Here is a 20,795-nt window from a genome sequence, read left to right as displayed (position 1 = left end):
AATTATTAACCGTGTATTTACATGTTCATGGTTTAATAGTATTGTTGATCTTCTGTCTATCATTCCAGTCAGGGTTTTTTAAAATTTTGTTTCTATCTGCATTTGAGCCTGATGCTATCACGTTAGCTCCGTAGCTAAGTTAGTTAGCTTCAATTGTTAAGCTTCGCCAAGCTGGAAATTATTAACCATGTATTTACATGTTCATGGTTTAATAGTATTGTTGATCTTCTGTCTATCCTTCCAGTCAGGGTTTTTTAAAATTTTGTTTCTATCTGCATTTGAGCCCGATGCTATCACGTTAGCTCCGTAGCTAAAGTGTGTCAACGATGTATTGTCGTGGAGATAAAAGTCACTGTGAATGTCCATTTCGCGTTCTCGACTCTCATTTTCAAGAGGATATAGTATCCGAGGTGGTTTAAAATACAAATCCGTGATCCACAATAGAAAAAGGAGAGTGTGTGGAATCCAATGAGACCTTGTACCTAAGTTACGGTCAGAGCGAAAAAAGATACACCCTGCACTGCCTCTCTAGTCCTTCACTCTAACGTTCCTCATTCACGAATATTTCATCCTCGCTCAAATTAATGGGGTAATCGTCGCTTTCTCGGTCCGAATCTCTCTCGCTCCATTGTAAACAACGGGGAATTGTGAGGAATCCTTCCTCCTGTGACGTCACGCTACTTCCGGTATAGGCAAGGCTTTTTTTTTTATCAGCGACCAAAAGTTGCAAACTTTATCGTCGTTGTTCTATACTAAATCCTTTCAGCAAAAATATGGCAATATCGCAAAATGATCAAGTATGACACATAGAATGGATCTGCTATCCCCGTTTAAATAAATAAAAAATCATTTCAGTAGGCCTTTAATGTACCCTAAGATTTTTTCGTTAAAATAAGGCCAATAATGCAATTTTTTGTGGTCCTCTTAATTTAGAAAAGTATCGAAAATAATTTTGGTACCGGTACCAACATATTGGTATCGGGACAACCCTCTCATTCAATTTTGCTTTTTGCCCCCAAGCTATTTTCTAAGTAACCCTAAGTTGGAAAAAACACCTTACATATTTGTGGGGAGAAATAAACTTTGAAGAGAACTGAAATATCCCGCTGGAATCGATCCTATACTAATATTATCCCTTGTTATCGACACTGCCGATGTCGGGCTCGATCCGCCCACCCGCTCACTGAGGTCTGTGGTCACACGTCGTCTTGTGATCCTCGGCATCAGAACCCCTGAGCGGCCCGAGAAGGTCCACAGTCACACTGCGGGAGGAGGACGCGAGTGAACATCAATGTCTTCCCCAGGTTAGCTTTCCCCTCCATCGGCTCGGCCTGCCTTCTCGCTATCGAGATAATGAGAGGATGGCGGAACACGGAGGCGGGCAGCTCGGACTGACGGATGCTGGTGAGCATCAGCACCACAGCGCCATGGCTTCCGCGGAGGATCTGTCCTTGGAGGAGATTCTCGGGCTTTACGGCCAGCCCGTCAACGAGGAGCAGGCTTGGGCCGTGTGCTACCAGTGCTGCGCCACGCTGCTCCAGGAGCACCGGAGGAGGAGGAGAGGCTCCGATGCTGCCCCCACGCAAACCTACCCGACCAGGATATCAGGACCCGGCGATGTTCGGATTGCCAAAGACGGATCTGTGAGGCTGCACCACCAGAGCTGTGAAGGTAAACATTGCGTTCTAAACACCCTTCTAGCAAGCATGAGGATAGATAGATAGTACTTTATTGAGATACTAGTCATCCTAAGTATCATAACAATATACCTAAGTCCGCCTCACATGACCAGTAACAAACAAAGGAACCCTCAGGTGCTCTTTTAGAAGACTTCTCGGTAACACTTTAGTATGGGAAACATATTCACCATTGCTTATTAAAGTAACAAATACTTAATGTAGAGTTAATTGGACACTAGGGGAACATATTTGAATTGGAATCGAAGTATTTATTTCAAACCTGCACAGTACAACAACACACTTTTTTTTTTCTTTTTTTTTACATTTTGGCAGAGACATTTATGCAAGGCTTGAAAAGGGGTTGGATGAAGCAGATGCTTATAATATCCCAACACCTCTCACCCATTCCACATTTAACATAAACAATATAATACAAGAACAATACTATACAAACAAAAACAAGAAAAGCTCCTGTACACTAACAATACAATAGTACCACTGTTAGTATGAGACAAGACGAGACAAAACACACACACACACACACACACACACACACACACACACACACACACACACACACACACACACACACACACACACACACACACACACACACACACACACACACACACACACACACACACACACACACACACACACACACACACACACACACACACACACACACACACACAAGCCCAAATACTCCCTGACCATACACCTCTCTCCCATCGCTCTGTGCTGAGGGCATCACTCTCTTTCCTCCAAGTACTTCTTTTTTAAACAGTCTTTTAAATTGAATCATGTTAGAACACGTTTTTAACTCATCCCCTAAGTTGTTCCACAGACTGACTCCACGCACTGAAATGCACAGTAATTTTAAAGTTGTTCTAAATTTAGGCAAATATAATTTGTTGTTTCCTCCTAGACTGTAACTATGGTGAGCATCTCTATCCTGGAATAGGTTCTGTATATTGGATGGTAGATATTTAGGGTTACTAATAAGCAATAATTCTGAGTTTATTGAGGGAAGACTCTTAGTTAATGGCTTACTGCAGTGTTTTTTCAACCACTGTGCCGCGGCACACTGGTGTACCATGAGATACTGTCTGGTGTGCCGTGGGAGCTTATTTAATTTCACCTAATTGGGTTAAAAATGTTTTTTTTGCAAACCTGTTATTATAATCTGTAAAAGTGCCGTTGTTGAGTGTCTGTGCTGTCTAGAGCTCGGCAGAGTAACCGTGTAATACTCTTCCATATCAGTAGGTAGCATCAGGTAGCTAATTGCTTTGTAGATGTCAGGAACGACGACAATGGATTGCAGGTAAAAATGCTTGAACCAAAAATAAACTAAAGGCGAGTGCCGCTAAGAAAGCTTAGGGAAGGCTATGCCAAACTAAAACTGAACTGGCTGCAAAGTTAAAAAAAAAACATACTTGCCAACCCTCCCGAATTTTCCTGGAGACTCCCGAATTTCAGTGCCTCTCCCGAAAATCTCCCGGGACAACCATTCTCCCGAAAATCTCCCGATTTCCAACCGGACAACTATATTGGGGGCGTGCCTTAAAGGCACTGCCTTTAGCGTCGTCTCTCACCTGAAAAGGAGACTATTATATATGTCTCCGCTATCCTTAGGTTTATCTATAACCCATAAAGTAGGCAGGCACGGAACTATTTCTCAGCGTGTGTTTATTCCAGCCGGCACGTTAATACACACAACATCCGGATTCCCATCATGCATTGCTTCAAAACCACGGCAATTTCCAGCCGGACAAACAATATTGGGGGCGTGCCTTGAAGGCGCTGCGTTTAGCGTTCTCTCACCTGAAAAGGAGACTATTATATATGTCTCCATTATCCATAAGTTTATCTATAACCCATAACACGGTGGCCGAATGGATATAGTCACTCATGAACGGTCAGAGAAGCACAAGTCGGCGTCAACGCAGTATTATGGGCCACCTCGCAAGCAACATACCGTTCTCATTTGCGGATGTTTTCAACAAATCCGTGAAGGATATGTTCCCGGATTCAGAGATCGCTCGCCAGTACTCAAATGGCAGAACAAAAGCTACTTAAATAGTGAAAGGTAAGTGTTATTTTTTTTTTAAGTAAGCAGCAAGTACAGTACAGTTAGTAGAACAACTGTGTTTTCATTACTGTGTACTGTACTATATATACGGTATATATATATAGATAAATATAAGAAATACTTTAATTTCAGTGAATTCTAGCTATAAATATGCCCCCCCCCCCCAATCTCCAGATTTCGGAGGTCTCAAGGTTGGCAAGTATTACAAAAACAGAATGCTGGACGACAGCAAAGACTTACAGCGTGTGGAGCAGCAAACGCCGTCCACAAAGTACATCCGTACATGACATGACAATCAACAATAAAATAGGAGCGCAAGACAAGAACTAAAACATTACACACAGGAAAACACCAAAAAACTCAAAATATGTCACGACGTGATATGACAGGTCATGACAGTACACCTACTTTGAGACTAGCTATAGTGATGGATGCTTGGTTATGGTTTGAATACATATCAAACAATTGGGAGAATTACTTTTTATTGTCAATATCGGCTGCTGAGTTTCATTTTTAATGAAACTGCTGGTGGCGTGCCTCAGAATTTTTTCAATGGAAACGGCTCAGAAAAGGTTGAAAAACACTGGCTTACTGGTTGTATAATAAGGCCATGCAGAATAATGCATTAATAAGTACTTAATAATGACTAATTAAGAGCCAATATGTTGCTAATGTGCATGTTAATAAGCAACTAATTATTGTGAATGTGTGTTCTCCATACTAAAGTGTTACCGTGTTCTCAATAGTTTTCACATTTTTATCTTCACTTGTTTTGCATAATTGGATTATTGCCTTTATTTTAAGAAAAAATCTTACAGTACATTAAAAACATGTTTCTTATTGCAAGTTTGTTCTTAAATAAAATAGTGAACATGTCTTTTAGTAGTAAGTAAGCAAACAAAGGCTCTTAATTTAGTCTGCTGACATATACAGTAACATATTGTGTCATTTTCCATTCTATTATTTTGTCAAAATTATTAAGGACAAGTGGTAGAAAATGAATTATCAATCTACTTGTTCATTTACTGTTAATATCTGCTTACTTTCTATTTTAACATGTTCTATCTACACTTCTGTTAAAATCTAATAATCACTTATTCTTCTGTTGTTTGATACTTTACATACATGGGGCGGCATAGCTCGGTTGGTAGAGTGGCCGTGCCAGCAACTTGAGGGTTCCAGGTTCGATTCCCGCTTCCACCATCCTAGTCACTGCCGTTGTGTCCTTGGGCAAGACACTTTACCCACCGGCTCTCAGTGCCACCCACACTGGTTTAAATGTAACTTAGATATTGGGTTTCACTATGTAAAGCGCTTTGAGTCATTAGAGAAGAGCGCTATATAAATATAATTCACTTCACTTCACTTCACATTAGTTTTGGATGATACCACAAATTTGGGTATCGATCCGATACCAAGTACTTACAGGATCATACATTGGTCATATTCAAATTCCTCATGTGTCCAGGGACATATTTCCTGAGTCTATAAACATAATATAAATTTAAAAAAAACTAAAAAAAAAATCATGATTTTGTGATGCCAAAAAATATCGACGTAATTAAAGTAGTATCGACTACTACCGGACCGGTACTTTTCAGAGGCGGTATAGTACCAAAAATGATTCATTAGTATCGCAATACTATACTAATACCGGTATACCGTATAACCCTAATACAACGTTGATTATACATATATGTCCTTTAACACTGACTTTGGAACAATGTTGCAAAATAGTAGAATTTGTAAATTGAGACATCTTTGATGTCCAATGTTGGATCCACGTTGTTGGTTGGGAAATGACCTAATTTCAATGGTCAAATCAACGTCACAACCTGACGTTGAATAAACGTCAAAAAGCATGTGGTTTCAACGTTGTACAAAACCAGTGAAGTTGGCACGTTGTCCATCCATCTATCCATCTTCTTCCGCTTATCCGAGGTCGGGTCGCGGGGGCAGCAGCCTAAGCAGGGAAGCCCAGACTTCCCTCTCCCCAGCCACTTCGTCCAGCTCTTCCCGGGAGATCCCGAGGCGTTCCCAGGCCAGCCGGGAGAAATAGTCTTCCCAACGTGTCCTGGGTCTGCCCCGTGGCCTCCTACCGGTCGGACGTGCCCTAAACACCTCCCTAGGGAGGCGTTCGGGTGGCATCCTGACCAGATGCCCAAACCACCTCATCTGGCTCCTCTCGATGTGTAAATCATAAATAAAAACGGAATACAATGATTTGCAAATCCTTTTCAACCTATATTCAATTGAATAGACTGCAAAGACAAGATACTTAACGTTCAAACTGGTAAACTTTGTTATTTTTTGCAAATATTTGCTCATTTGGAATTTGATGCCTGCAACATGTATCAACAAAGCTGGCACAAGTGGCAAAAAAGACTGAGAAAGTTGAGGAATGCTCATCAAACACTTATTTGGAACATCAGGTGAACAGGCTAATTGGGAACAGGTGGGTGCCATGATTGGGTATGAAAGCAGCTACACTGAAATGCTCAGTCATTCACAAACAAGGATGGGGCGAGGGTCCCCACTTTGTGAACAAATGCGTGAGCAAATTGTCAAACAGTTTAGGAACGACATTTCTCAACCAGCTATTGCAAGGAATTAAGGGATTTCACCATCTACGGTCCGTAATATCATCAAAAGGTTCAGAGAATCTGGAGAAATCACTGCATGTAAGCGGCAAGGCCGTGACATTTGATCTCTCAGGCGGTACTGCATCAAAAACCGACATCAGTGTGTAAAGGATATCACCACATGGGCTCAGGAACATTTCAGAAAAAACACTGTCAGTAACTACAGTTTGTCGCTACATCTGTAAGTGCAAGTTAAAACTGTACTATGCAGAGCCAAAGCCATTTATCAACAACACCCAGAAATGCCGCCGGCTTCGCTGGGCCCAAGCTCATCTAAGATGGACAGATGCAAAGTGGAAAAGTGTTCTGTGGTCTGACGAGTCCACATTTCAAATTGTTTTGGAAACTGTGGACGTCGTGTCCTCCGTACCAAAGAGGAAAATGACTGTTATAGGCGCAAAGTTCAAAAGCCAGCATCTGTGATGGTATGGGGGTGTATTAGTGCCCAAGGCATGGGTAACTTACACATCTGTGAAGGCACCATTAATGCTGAAAGGTACATACAGGTTTTGGAGCAACATATGTTGCCATCCAAGCAACGTCTTTTTCATGGACGCCCCTGCTTATTTCAGCAAGACAATGCCAAGGCACATTCTGCACATGTTACAACAGCGTGGCTTTGTAATAAAAGAGTGCGGATACTAGACTGGCCTGCCTGTAGTCCAGACCTGTCTCCCATTGAAAATGTGTGGCGCATTCTGAAGCCTAAAATACCACAACGGAGACCCCGGACTGTTGAACAACTTAACCTGTACATCAAGCAAGAATGGGAAAGAATCCCACCTGGAAAAACTTCAAAAATGACATTGACTTCCAAATACCTGATTAATTCATGATTGTAGACTCTAGCTATTAATTATTAAACGATGTAAGCACAAGTTAACACTTGCAGGGCATTACTGCCTGACGCACCTCCGACAGTGCCATGTGGTGCTGGCTGCAGGGTCGTCAGCCGGGAGCCACCCTTCACAGATGTTTCGCTCCTTTAATCCCGGAACATCTCTGGGTGGTGGAGCAGCGACAGGGACGTCTCCCTGCCACCCCCTGCAGCCAGCTGGAGGATCCATAGTGTACCCACATTCTAACCCCGGTGTTATTGCTGTTGTGTATATGGAATGAGTCCCAAGGGACTATGCATGGCAGGGACGTCCATCTCCCTGAGTCAAGCGTGGGCCTGACCGCATACCATAACATGGCAGCAGGGAAGCCTCCCTACTGCCCCTTGTCTACACGCCTTGCTTTCCCCACGCCTTGTCGTTTCTTCTGAGCCACAACCAGAAGCTCCCCTGTTCTGCCTCCTCTGCCAGGGCTTTGAGGGCCTTCTTTAGATTGGAGCCTTTGATCCCAAGGGACTTTAGGAGTCGCTGGGTGGATGCTCCAGTGTAGCCTCGACAGCCAACATCTACTGGATAGGTGAAGGGCCTCCATCCTGCTTGTGCACACTCACTTGCCAGCTCTGAGTACTTGTCCCTCTTTCTTTCAAAGGCAGCCTCCATTCCCTCTTCCCATGGTACCGTTAATTCTACCATGATGACAGTTTTAGTAGAGGTGGACCACAGGACAACGTCTGGGCGTAACGAGGTTGTTGTGATCTCTTGAGGGAACTTCAACTGACGATCTAGATCAGCCCTCATGTTCCATTCTCCGCCAGCTGACAGGAGAGACTGGATGCTCTTGCTGCTGCTCTGAGGCTGGCCACCTTGCTTGACAAACTTAATCAACCGCTGAGCTGTTCCCGGACTGGCCCCATTTGCTTCCACTCTGCGTGCCTCCAGGATTTCAGCTAGCCTTCGCAGGACGCGGTCGTGCCGCCATCCATACCGGCCCTGCGACAAAGCTACCTTGCAGCCAGAAAGAATGTGACGCAAGCTTGGGTTCTGGGAGTCACAGAGCTGGCAGGTCACCTCTGCCCCGTACCACACATGCAAGTTCCCGGGACTGGGGAGGGTATCGTACGTGGCCCTGATGAGGAAACTTAGCCTCGCCTGGGGCATCTTCCACATGTCTGCCCACGTAACAACTCTGTTGACAACAGCCTCCCAATTGGTCCATCTCCCTTGCTGCTGTTGGCCCACAGCCTTGATCATATAGCTCTCCTCTTCCATCTTAACCACTTCTGAGATCACCAGATCTTTTCTTTCCTTCCTTGAGGCTTTGGACCACATCTTGGATGCTGCTCCCCATCCAAAGCCGGCTCTGCCAGACTGTATCTGTCCTACCATCTCCTGGTGTTTCAGTCGGACGATGGCCTGGTCTACTGTCTGCGTCGCATTCCACTTACGCCCTGTACAGACTTGGGTCTTGGTGTTACGGACAGACGGATCAGGTGAGTCTCTGAGCTCGAACACGAGCCTCACCTTCTCCTGTTTGTAGCCCAAGCTGATGGATTTCAGTGGCAGCTTCAGAATGGTTCTTCCAAACAGCGCCGTGTTGGAAAGACATCTGGGAAGGCCCAGCCACTTGCGAATGTAGTTGTTGGCTTTTGAGTCCATCTTGAGGACTGTTGTGGAGGTGATGTCGCACAACTTCAAGGGCCACATCAGGCGATGGTATAAGGTGAACTGGTAACACCAGACCTTGAATTTCCCTGGAATATGGCTTTGGTCAATTGTGTTCAGGCCATCCTTCAGCTGAGAAGTGACAGAGGCAGCCATGTGCTTATCAGACATGTCAGCAGTGTAACGCCTTCCGAGGCTCCGCACAGGTTGGTCGACCACGCGTGGGATTAATTCACCATCCACTGAGAATGAGATGTTGTCATTCCTGGCTCCTTTCCGGATGGAGAGGCTGCGGGACTTGGCAGGTTTTATTTTCATCCGTGCCCATGCTAGGAGCTCCCCGAGTCTTTTCAGGAGTCTGGAGGTACATGCAGCCGTCTGGAGGAGGATGGTAACATCATCCATGTAGCCCCGCAGCGCCGGGAGTCGCTGGCCTGACTCAGATCTCACTCCTCGGGCCATCTGTCTTCCACCGATAAGGATGATCTCGAAGGCTGTTATGAACAGTATTGGAGAGATAGAGCAACCCATTGCTATTCCCTTCTCTAACTGGTGCCAACCAGTTGAGATCTCCTGAGTCGTGTAGCAGACTTTGAAGTTGTTAAAGTAGTTTACTACCAGGCTTTGGATGCATGATGGAATGTGGAAGAAGTTGAGTGCAAAACTGATGAGTTGATGTGGAACCGATCCATAGGCATTGGCCAGATCCAACCAAACCACATGCAGGTCCGCTTTGTTGCGCTTGGCTGACTGGATTTGCTCCCAGATCATGGCCGAGTGCTCCACGCAGCCAGGGAAGCCTGGAACGCCTGCCTTCTGACAACTGGTGTCGATGTAATTGTTTGCCAGAAGGTAGTTGGTCATCCGCTTCGCCACCACGGTGAAGAAAAGCTTCCCTTCCACATTCAGTAGGGCAATACCTCTGAACTGGTCAATGTTACAAGAATTACTCTCTTTTGGGATAAAAGTTGTTATTGCTCTGCTCCACGATGATGGTATGGACTGGGTTTTCCAGGCAACGCCCATCAGCTTCCACAACAGCTTCAGGAGTCCAGGACAGTTTTTGAAAACCTTGTAAGGTACCCCGTTCGGTCCGGGTGCTGAAGCAGTTCTTGCACGCTCAACCACTTGCTTAACCTCAGCCCATCTCGGGGGGGTGGTGTCAAACTGCGAGGAAGGCTCAGGTGGGCGAGGTACGTGCCCCGGTGATCCGAGGGGGAGATCCTTTTGGCTATCACTGAGCTGGACTTTGATGTGTTCCTCCAACTCCTGCTCACTGGTCTGGAGTGTCCCGTTCTTCTTTTCCTCTAGCAGGCTTCGAGCATACTTGAAGGGGTCCCGGAAGAAGCTTGCCCTTGCTTTCTCCCTGCGGCTTCTGCGTTTCCTGATTCTTTCAGCTCTCCTCAGTTGTGCGAGTCTTACTTTGATCTGGTCCCACAGGTTCTTCAGGCCGACCTTCTCCTGGTCATTGGCTTTCCTCCACTGCTTGCGTAAGAGGCGGCGTTCCTTTACGAGCTGGAGGATTTCTCTCTCCCGTCTCCCGCTCTGTTTGGGAACGATCTTCCTCTGTGGCATCAATCCAAAACGCTCTTTCCCTTCTTCGTAGATGATGTCTCCCATAATGTTTAGTTTGGAAGTTACACTGCCTCTTAGCGCACTTTGGAGGGTGGTGCATAAGTTAAAATCGAAGCTGCTCCAGGAGTCTTTGTCGTTGGCTTTTGGCCACTTCACTTTGGCTTTCCGGATAAGCATCTCTGATGTTCCTCTTGTGGGTTCTCTACTTGGTGTTTCACTGTGCTGTGGGCTGTGCTGTTGTTGCTGCACATCCTGCAGGGAAGGCTGGTCCTCCTCTCTCTCACCAGTTGCAATGGTGGGATCAATAGCACTGTGGTGCTCAACCTGGCTAAGATTCCTCCTTGTCTGATCTGCTTCTGCAGTGCAAGCTTGCATCTGGTTGCGGCCACCGCCGCATTTTGCCTTTCCCTGGTGTATTCGCAGGCCCCTGTAGGTTGTTTCCTTGGCCCACCCACAGCCACATTCTCTGAGGATCCTCTGCTCGTTCGTCATTGTCGTGCCAGTCGTTTCCGTGTAATCCGTCCTGATTGGTCCATCTTTCATCCCGCCTCTCGGTGGACCACCGGGCTGTTTCTTCCTTAAATTGCTTGTAGTTAGGTTAGGGAGTCCATGGAGCTTGCTTCACAGACATGTGGAAAAGGGTAACTAGCCCCTCCACCCCTGGTGCAGTCTTTCCTGCTGCCAGCCAGTCTTCCCTGGCAGCCCACCAGTCTTTTCCTGGATGCCAACTGCTCTATTCACAGTAGTCACTGGAAAGCCAGTTAAGATAGATGTAAGCACAAGTTAACACTTGCAGGGCATTACTGCCTGACGCACCTCCGACAGTGCCATGTGGTGCTGGCTGCAGGGTCGTCAGCCGGGAGCCACCCTTCACAGATGTTTTGCTCCTTTAATCCCGGAACATCTCTGGGTGGTGGAGCAGCGACAGGGACGTCTCCCTGCCACCCCCTGCAGCCAGCTGGAGGATCCATAGTGTACCCACATTCTAACCCCGGTGTTATTGCTGTTGTGTATATGGAATGAGTCCCAAGGGACTATGCATGGCAGGGACGTCCATCTCCCTGAGTCAAGCGTGGGCCTGACCGCATACCATAAAACTTCCAAATACCTGATTAATTCATGATTGTAGACTCTAGCTATTAATTATTAAACAAGTAGTTTATCATCTGAAATAAGTTAACACAGCAAGTTAACACTCTGCTCCAACAATGGTAAGTACTGCCTCAGTCCCACATGACAGTCTGGGTTTTTCTGTTTGGTATTTCTTGTTTTGGTAATACTTCCCTGTTGGACTCTTTGTTTTTGCTGCACTTTCACTTTCTGCTTTGTTTCTATTGGTTAATCAAGTCTATTTATGTCAGTGCTTCTCAAATAGTGGGGCGCCATAATATGTGTGTTTTACGCAATAGCGTAATAGGGTATATCCTGACCCATACAGATACATAAATAAACATTCACTTCAGGAGCGGGTGGGGGACGTGAAAAAATATTGTCCCCTTGAAAAATGTAGCTGTGAACTAGTGTTGTCCCGATACCAAAATGCATTTCGATACTTTTCTAAATAAAGGGGACCACAATAAATTGCATTATTGGCCTTATTTTTTTTTAAAAATCTTAGGGTACATTAAACATATGTTTCTTATTGCAAGTTTGTCCTTAAATAAAATAGTGAACATACTCGACAACTTGTCTTTTAGGAGTTTGTAAACAAACAAAGGCTCCTAATTTAGCTGCTGACATATGCAGTAACATATTGTGTCATTCCTCATTATATTATTTTGTCAACATTATTAAGGATAAGTGGTAGAAAATGAATTATTAATCTACTTGTTCAGCCCTTTGAGACACTTGTGATTTAGGGCTATATAAATAAACATTGATTGATTTACTGTTAATATCTGCTTACTTTCTCTTTTAACATGTTCTATCTACACTTCAGTTAAAATGTAATAATCACTTATTCTTCTGTTGTTTGGATACTTTACATTAGTTTTGGATGATACCACAAATTTAGGTATCAATTCGATACCAAGTAGTTACAGGATTATACATTTGTCATATTCAAAGTCCTCATGTGTCCAGGGATTATATTTCCTGCACTGCAAAAACTGAAATCTAAGTAAGATTAAATATCTCAAATAAGTGTGATATTGGCTTATTTTCTGTCGATAAGATAATTATTCTCACTAAGCAGAGTTTATGTTAGTGTTTTACTTGTTTTAAGGGTTTGGTCCATAATTATCTCAGTAAGATATTACAGCTTGTTGCTGAGATTGTATGACCTATATTGAGTAAAACATGCTTAAAACTAGAATATCAAGTGTTGCAAAGCCGTGTCATCAACACTCACAAGTATAAAACTGCTTTTTTAAAGTAATAATTTGTTATTTCAAGCATGAAAAAAAAATTCATGACTTTGACACAATTGTGTCTCATATTAAAACAGATGACAACCAAATGGACTTTGCTGTTTTATTTTCAATGAAACAATAGAAAATACATACTCATATAGTAGTACAGTTGTTATTAGTAAGAATATACTTATTTTAAGGTATTTTTGGGTTCATTGAGGTGAGCTAATTTTACTTGTTTTGGAAAGTCTTGACAAGCCAAATTTTCTTGTTCTATTGGCAGATAATTTTGCTTGCTTCAAATAAAATACCCCTCATTCTTGTTTTTGAACACTGACTTTTTACATTGTGAGTTTATAAACATGTAATAAATAAATTAAAAAAAAACGAAAGAAGATTTTGTGATGCTAAAAATATCGATGTAATCATAGTAGTATCGACTTGATTGGGGGGTGTGAGAGTCAGTAGCGTAATAGCATCTTTAGTGTTGGCAAAGAACTATTTTGACACGTACAGATGAAAAAAAAAACCATTAACTTCAGGGGGGCGTGAAAACATTCTGTTCCCTGGGGGGGACATAATGTTTTACTCGCCAGTGTTGGATTATTGTGTTTTGTCAGTGCACGTGAGTTACTTTGCTGCTGTTATGTACTAGTCTTTATGCTATCCAAGTAAATAATTACATTATTTGACCTGCACGCCGCCTTCTGTCTCTGCATCCTGGTGCCACGTCATCGGCCGACGTGCGCCACCGTGACAACTACGACATTGTAAAAAAAATTTTGTGTTGACATTACTGTACCTGGCCCTTTTCTTTCGTCTTTTCCCATTCCTGACTGCCTTAATCTTTTAGACATTGGGATTATGCAATATTAACAAGGTGTTGACACAATAACTGACTTCAAATAAGACTGGAAATAATCCACAAAGTGAGGGAAATTGCAGGAATAGTGTGAGCACAGACCAGCGGGGCTATGAATGGACTTAGGCCTCTAGTTCACGTTATGTCATCCAGTCAGATTCAATCCAACTCGCTTATTGACACCTACGCCAGTGGTTCTCAAATTTTTTTCACCAAGTACCACTTCAGAAAACACTCGGCTTTTCAAGTACCACCATAATGACCAACATTAATGTACAGTAGCAGAGTAAGCCTATGTATTCATTAAAAACAAGGCATAGGTTTTATTTAACATGTACATTTGATATGTTTGGCCACTATAACATTACACACAGTTTGAACATTAACACTGTGTTTGAATATAGGAAAATAAAACACTGTACTTTAATGAAGTGAGTCGTACCACAGTTTGGGAAACCCTGCTCTATGCCATTGGAACAGTGCAATAAAACACCTAGCAACTTATTATTAAATGATGTTGCTGTGGGTTTATGTGATATTTCAAAAAAACAGTTTAAACAACATTTAGATGGCGCCCCCTAACATTTGTCCATACTGGCAGTACCCAGAGCCTCTGGAGACATGTACTTACTGTGTCGTCGACATATTCCAGATGATGTCCAACTGCAAGTCTGTCATGCTTATGCTTTATTGGTTTGTGGTAATAGCTCACAAGATAAGTGCTAAGAGCTGCCTGACTAATTGCCTATCTATCTGTCTGTCATGGATGCCCAAGGGAAGTATAAAGAGTAAACGCACATACACACACGTAGATGTGATGATGCAGCTCATATACTGTACCAAATTTAAGCCTTTGCAAAAATAATAATGCTCATTTCGACTGACATTACCAGAATGTATTACCTTAAGAATGTTTGTTATTGTGATTGTCGTTGGCAGCTGTTCGAACTGCACTGCATCATACTGACAGCTGTTTGTAATTCAGTATTTTGCTTGCGTCATCATATTAGTGACATAAGTAAGGAAAATCAAAATAATACACACTCACTACAACCACAATAGTACACGTTTATTTAAATGAACCTTTATCTGACCGTTCAAACATACAACGCTTGGATTTGAAATATGTTTGTAGTTTTAAGTCCGTTTATACCAGTGGTGTGCCGTCAGGGCCAGCAAGGCCTTCTCTGCTGGCCTAACATAACCAGAAATCATGATCATTATTAAAGAAAAAATACTTTTTTAACTTTCCCTGAATATCTAAAAGTATTCATATTCTCTTCATGTCATATTATGCTCCTTCCAGTGCTGTTGTTTTAGTTTGTGTCCAATCAGAATTCAGCTAGCTTATGTTGCCATGCTGTACCAAATCTGCACTGTAAGCGATCGGGGACATACAGTTGATAGACAGTTGCAATAGCCAATCAGATCACGAGTTGTTGTCAGTAAGGCCTTCTAGCTGGCTGATTGGATATTCATCAGGACCGTTAGTGGGTGAATTTGTGAACACATAGAGTTGAGAGACAGTTGCGATAGCCAATCAGATCACAAGTTGTTGACGGTAGCCTATTTAGGTAGCCTGATGTTAACGAGACTGTGATTGGATACTCACTTGTCATTCCAAAGTGAGTATCCAATCACAAGTTTCAATTTAGCAGGAAGCGGGAAGTGTTGCGCCGTGGCCAGACCGGGATAGCAGAGAAGGAGAACAAAACGTTGATTGTTGAGATGATGTCGGCCAACCCCGGAAGCTAGCTCAGCTGTTCTGGCGATGAAATGGGGAACGGCGTCGAATAGGTCCTACTAATTGTGAGTTCAAATATTTTATTATTTCACTTTTAAAATGTTTGTTGCAATTTTTATTTTGACTGTACCACATAAGATATGTTTTCATTGCTGATGAGTTTTAATTGATTTTTAAATGCGCCAGAAAATAACCCGTTTTCTAGACTGTTGATGTGATCCAATGTCTAGTAAATGTGTTTCCGTATTGTATTTCTCCAGTAATGGTAATTTGTGACATCAATTATGGTATTATGAGAGGTAATCTTTGAAGTCGGACATCACTGAAGGCCTAGGTGGGAAACGCACGGCCCGCCACTACATACATGTCAATACTCGATTATAAGATAGTGGGAAGCTGACAGGAAGTAAAGTGAGAAAAAAGCATCCTGGCTTAATGTGATATCATCTTATTATACAAGCACATAACACGGGCAGGATGACTGTAGACTGTAAAGACCAATAGCATTCAGCATCCCTCGCGTTGGGGGTGTGGTCATGGGCGTGGTCACCATGGTGTCTGATAATTTGCATAATTTGCTATTATGATGGTTTTCTTTAAAACATACGTTTATAAACAAATCTGTTATTATTCAGAAGTAATAACATAATTTCTTTTAAATAGTTTTGCCATATTTTCAATTGTGGCTGCTTTTTGTACAATGTACTTTGCAAGTGTTTAAAGACTTTTAATGAGTTTTTTTTTAATAAAAACCACTAGCAACAAATCTATCATCTTCTTCTGGTGTTATTATAGAATGTACTTGTGTTTAGAGACTCTCAAGTTCTGTCCCTCGATGTCCCTCACGAAAGAAGCAAGCATGACGTCACACTTGCTTCGTGCTGTTGCTCCCGTTGGACTTTCCCTTCTTAAAATCTGCCACGGTCCTCTTAAAAGTTGCACATTTTGTAGACGGCTGTCGGTACATATCTGCGATACATTACAATTACTGTACATCCACGTTGCAGACATGCTGACAACACTCCAGGCAATGGCGTGCGTTTTGTTTATGTCCGGTTTCGGTAATCAGAGTCTTTTTTTCAGTGGTCAAGTTTTCGGTACATCACTTGTCAACAGTACGCAAATAATAGGCAATATATGTCCATTCATACTGTAACGACCAGCTGGTGTTAATGTTTGATGTTCGTGTGGCTTAGATTTTATGGCAGTTTTTCCAATGCCGGCAAACACACCATTCGTGCCTGAAAGGTGATTGGCCGAGAATGAGGAAGCGCAGACTCACAGAGAAGAAAGTTTTTGTACGGCAGGTAAAACATGTGGGAATTGTGCCGTTTGTTATCATAAGATTGGTAATAAAAGTTAAAAACAGCGTCAGACTTTAATTTTTTTCTGGGGGCTACAATATATTATATTACTTTACTTTGTTTTCAAGATAAAAAAAAGCAACTTTATTTTCAAGGTGTGGCGGTAATGAATATGCTGTGGCGGTGCGTCACATTCAATTACAATAAGGGGAAACCCTGGCATTTAGTAGAGGTGGGAATCTTTGGGCACCTCACGATTTGATTCCAGATTTTAGTGTGACTATTCGATTCAGAATGGATTCTCAAAGTATATTATTTGGCATATAAATCATAATAAAACCTTTTGTCTAGGTTGCTGACTTATGACTCATACGCGCAGTGTTGGCCTAAAAAACGTCTTATTAAAAATATATTTAAAAAAAATATTATTTACAAAAACCACAGAACGTTAATCAATCTAAAAAAAGAAGATAGAGCAATCCCAACTCCAATCTAATCCAAGCTCGTGATTAGAGTGTCCGCCCTGAGATCGGTAGGTTATGAGTTCAAACCCCGGCCGAGTCATACCAAAGACTATAAAAATGGGACCCATTACCTCCCTGCTTGGCACTCAGCATCAAGGGTTGAAAATGGCGGTTAAATCACCAAAAATGATTCCCGGGCGCGGCCACCGCTGCTGCTCACTGCTCCCCTCACCTCCCAGGGGGTGAACAAGGGGATGGGTCAAATACAGAGGACGAATTTCACCACACCTAGTGTGTTTGTGACTATCATTGGAACTTTAACTTTAATTTGACAGAAATGTACCTAGCCATTGAGAACACATACAAATACAATACTTATTAAATATAATACAAAAAAAATAATACAAGCAACATTATCAATGACATCAATCATAAGAAATTGATTGTTAAAAAAAATGAATATTTAAAAACTTTTTTTAAACGATTCTTGAACATTATGAAACCATTGAGACTCGGTATAGATAAATAATCACGATTCAGATGTGAATCCATTTTTTGAGCACTACCAATGTTAAGATTTTTGACATAGTGCTGGCTTAATATAATCAAGACATGAATGCTATCTTTGGTTGTTCCTAATGCCATATTTAATTTTCTTATGTTTGGTTGAAACACATCTCAAAACTCTTTGATGCATTATATTTAACAATGGCCATAAAACATGACATGGCAGCCCCGGTGAAACTAGAACAGCTTAAGAGATAAACAAAAAAACAAACACTTTTTTAGCTTTAGAGATCTAGACCAGTGATTCTAAACCACTGGTCCATGGGAAATAACCCAATTTTCCTTAAATGTTTTTTATTTTGATGATGTGCCATGAAATTGTTCCAATGTCAAATATGTGCCTTGGCTTAAGGAAGATTAAGAAACACTGTGATCCAGACCATTGACTCAATCAATGGTAGATTCTCTAGGCTTAGACGTCATCCACAAGGCTAAAGTCCTGCACATATTTGTGTATGCTTTACTCAATGTAAATCTCCTGCTTAAAATGTGACAAACCTTCTTTTTTGTTCCCCTGCAGGTAAATACAACGTGTGCACACAAACGGAGGTGAGTAACTTGGCTGTTTTAATTGCATAATAATTAGCCTTACATAGTGAATCTGGATTCCTGTCATCTGTGCTGGCTGGCGTTTTACGTAAGGTCATTAAATGCAATTAAACAATATTTTTTTAAGGAAAGAGGAATGGTTTCGTGGATAATTTGAAAAAGTTAAATTCATCTAATTAAAGAGAAACGCGTAAGTATTTTAGTTTGTGTGTGTTTTCTTATGTTACAGTAGGAAGAGGATTCATATGCCCCCATTCGTCGCAGTTTTCCTGATACTTGAAACATGACGAATTTGTGCATGCACTATTCACTTTGGCCCCCAGATAGCAGTAAAGTGTTGAAAATCTTAAAATGTGTTTTGTGGCAATTCCAACTTTGACCACAGCATCGGTTGCTATGTAGAGTGGCGCTTTCTATCATTTTCAGCAGAATGCATTGCAAAATCCAATGCAAGATCCACCCAGGAATGGGGCCATATGAATAACTACTGTAGTTAGGTTATTTTCTGATTCGCTAAGAATGACGTAAGATTACATAAAATATGTATTAGGCAGATTTGAATTGTGCTGAACATGTGCCATTCCTTTACAAATTTATTTTCAAATGTGTAGTGAATTATTTTTAGTGGAAAACATTTTTGTCTGCGGTCCTTAGTTAGCCTGACTTATGTCGACATAGACGGTTGTCAACATTGCCATAGTCAACTGAAATCAGCCATTGCTTTCGCCAGAAACATAGTGACTAGGCGATAATAAAATATATTTTTAATCTAGGGCAGTTTGACGTTATTTTATTTTATTTGTGCACATTTTTATTCTGTTTTCATATTTTAAACATATTTCATATTTTTAACAAATATGGTTCGATAGTTTAGTCTATGGCAAATGTAACTTCAATTGATGAACAATCTAAGAAAAATAAAACAACATTTTGTTAATTGCTGGGGAAGAATTTCGGTTTATATAGCCATGCTTTTATTTTGAAGCTTATTTTGCACTGAACGGGAAGCGTGTAGATGTTTATTGCTTATGTAACTAAACAACATTTAGGTTGCTTCTTAGTGATAATTATGAGTGTCACAATACTCCCAACACATGAACAGACCCTTTTTACAGAAATTAACCCTTCGCTTCTCAAATTTTATGTCGACCAAAGCGGTTGGTCATGTATGTTGACGTGAACTTAAGCGGGCACTTTTAAGTAATAAGAATAACACGGCACACCAGGATTTAATGAGTTAGTCGCCGTAAACGATAAAAATATTGATTTGGCAATACACAACAACACTTCTAACGATATAATAATTATTTTTAATGTCTTGATATAATCTTTTATTTTTATTTTTTAAATTTGGGGCTGATTGTAACTCAAGTCTCTGAAAAAGCTATGCTGCTGTAGTGTTGAGCAAGGCAGTACAAGAAGTCCACAGTTGTGAATTAGAGGGCATTTTTTTACATTTAAGTCGCAAAAACTTGATCCATTGCAATAAATTGAAGTGGATCATTTGAATTTCATTGTTTTTGACTCAATTTTTCCAATGAAGTATTACTGTCATCTAGTATATATACAGTGCAGGCCAAAAGTTTGGACACACCTTCTCATTCAATGCGTTTTCTTTATTTTCATGACTATTTACATTGTTGATTGTCACTGAAGGCATCAAAACTATGAATGAACACATGTGGAGTTATGTACTTAACAAAAAAAGGTGAAATAACTCAAAACAAGTTTTATATTCTCGTTTCTTCAAAACAGCCACCCTTTGCTCTGATTACTTTTTCGCACACTCTTGGCATTTTCTCAATGAGCTTCAAGAGGTCAACTAAAATGGTTTTCACTCCACAGGTGTTCTTGAAGCTCATCGAGAGAATGCCAAGAGAGTGCAAAGCTGTAATCAGAGCAAAGGGTGGCTATTTTGAAGAAACTAGAATGTAGATAGATAGATAGTACTTTATTGATTCCTTCAGGAGAGTTCCCTCAGGAAAATTAAAAACATATAAACATGTTTTTAATTATTTCACCTTGTTTTGTTAAGTATATAACTCCACATGTGTTCATTCATAGTTTTGATGCCTTCAGTGACAATCTGCTATGTAAATAGTCATGAAAATAAATAAATCAATCAATCAATGTAAAGAAAACACATTGAATGAGAAGGTGTGTCCAAACTTTTGCCTGTACTGTATATTAAAAATATATTTTAAGCTGCATTTTACACTTATTAATCAACTATGTAAAATATCGCAATGTATTGCCATTTCACAATATCCCAATACTGTATTGTATCGTGATCAGTATCGCATCATGAAGTCCTTGCCTACCCAGCCTTAATAAACGGGTCGTTTATTGTGGGTTTCATTTTAATGAAGTAACTGCGATCAAAAGTATACCTTATGTCTTCATTCTTTTGCACTTGGCAGACGTAACGAATTACCGCAGACTTGCTGGTTGAACTTTCTCCCTGACAG

The 20,795-nt window shown here is 41.5% G+C and overlaps 1 protein-coding gene across 4 annotated transcripts in view; it reads left to right on the top strand.

The window, feature by feature from the left end:
• The first annotated feature begins 1,165 nt into the window (after positions 1–1,165).
• Positions 1,166–20,795, top strand: part of spire1b (spire-type actin nucleation factor 1b) — a 75,107-nt gene continuing 55,477 nt past the window's right edge. For 2 of the 4 annotated variants that reach the window (XM_062063695.1, XM_062063696.1), the window contains exons 1-2: positions 1,167–1,671; positions 18,299–18,327. In XM_062063695.1, the coding sequence (XP_061919679.1) occupies positions 1,362–1,671; positions 18,299–18,327 (339 nt within the window). In that variant the 5' untranslated portion in view covers positions 1,167–1,361. Of the gene's footprint in view, positions 1,672–18,298; positions 18,328–20,795 lie in introns of all 4 variants that reach the window. The other 2 variants (XM_062063698.1, XM_062063697.1) reach the window with 2 other exon arrangements.

The sequence above is a fragment of the Entelurus aequoreus genome, linkage group LG11 (assembly GCF_033978785.1).
Source record: "Entelurus aequoreus isolate RoL-2023_Sb linkage group LG11, RoL_Eaeq_v1.1, whole genome shotgun sequence".
NCBI lineage: Eukaryota > Metazoa > Chordata > Actinopteri > Syngnathiformes > Syngnathidae > Entelurus > Entelurus aequoreus.
Note: the sequence above shows the minus strand (reverse complement) of the source record. Positions and strands in the feature narration are given on the sequence as shown.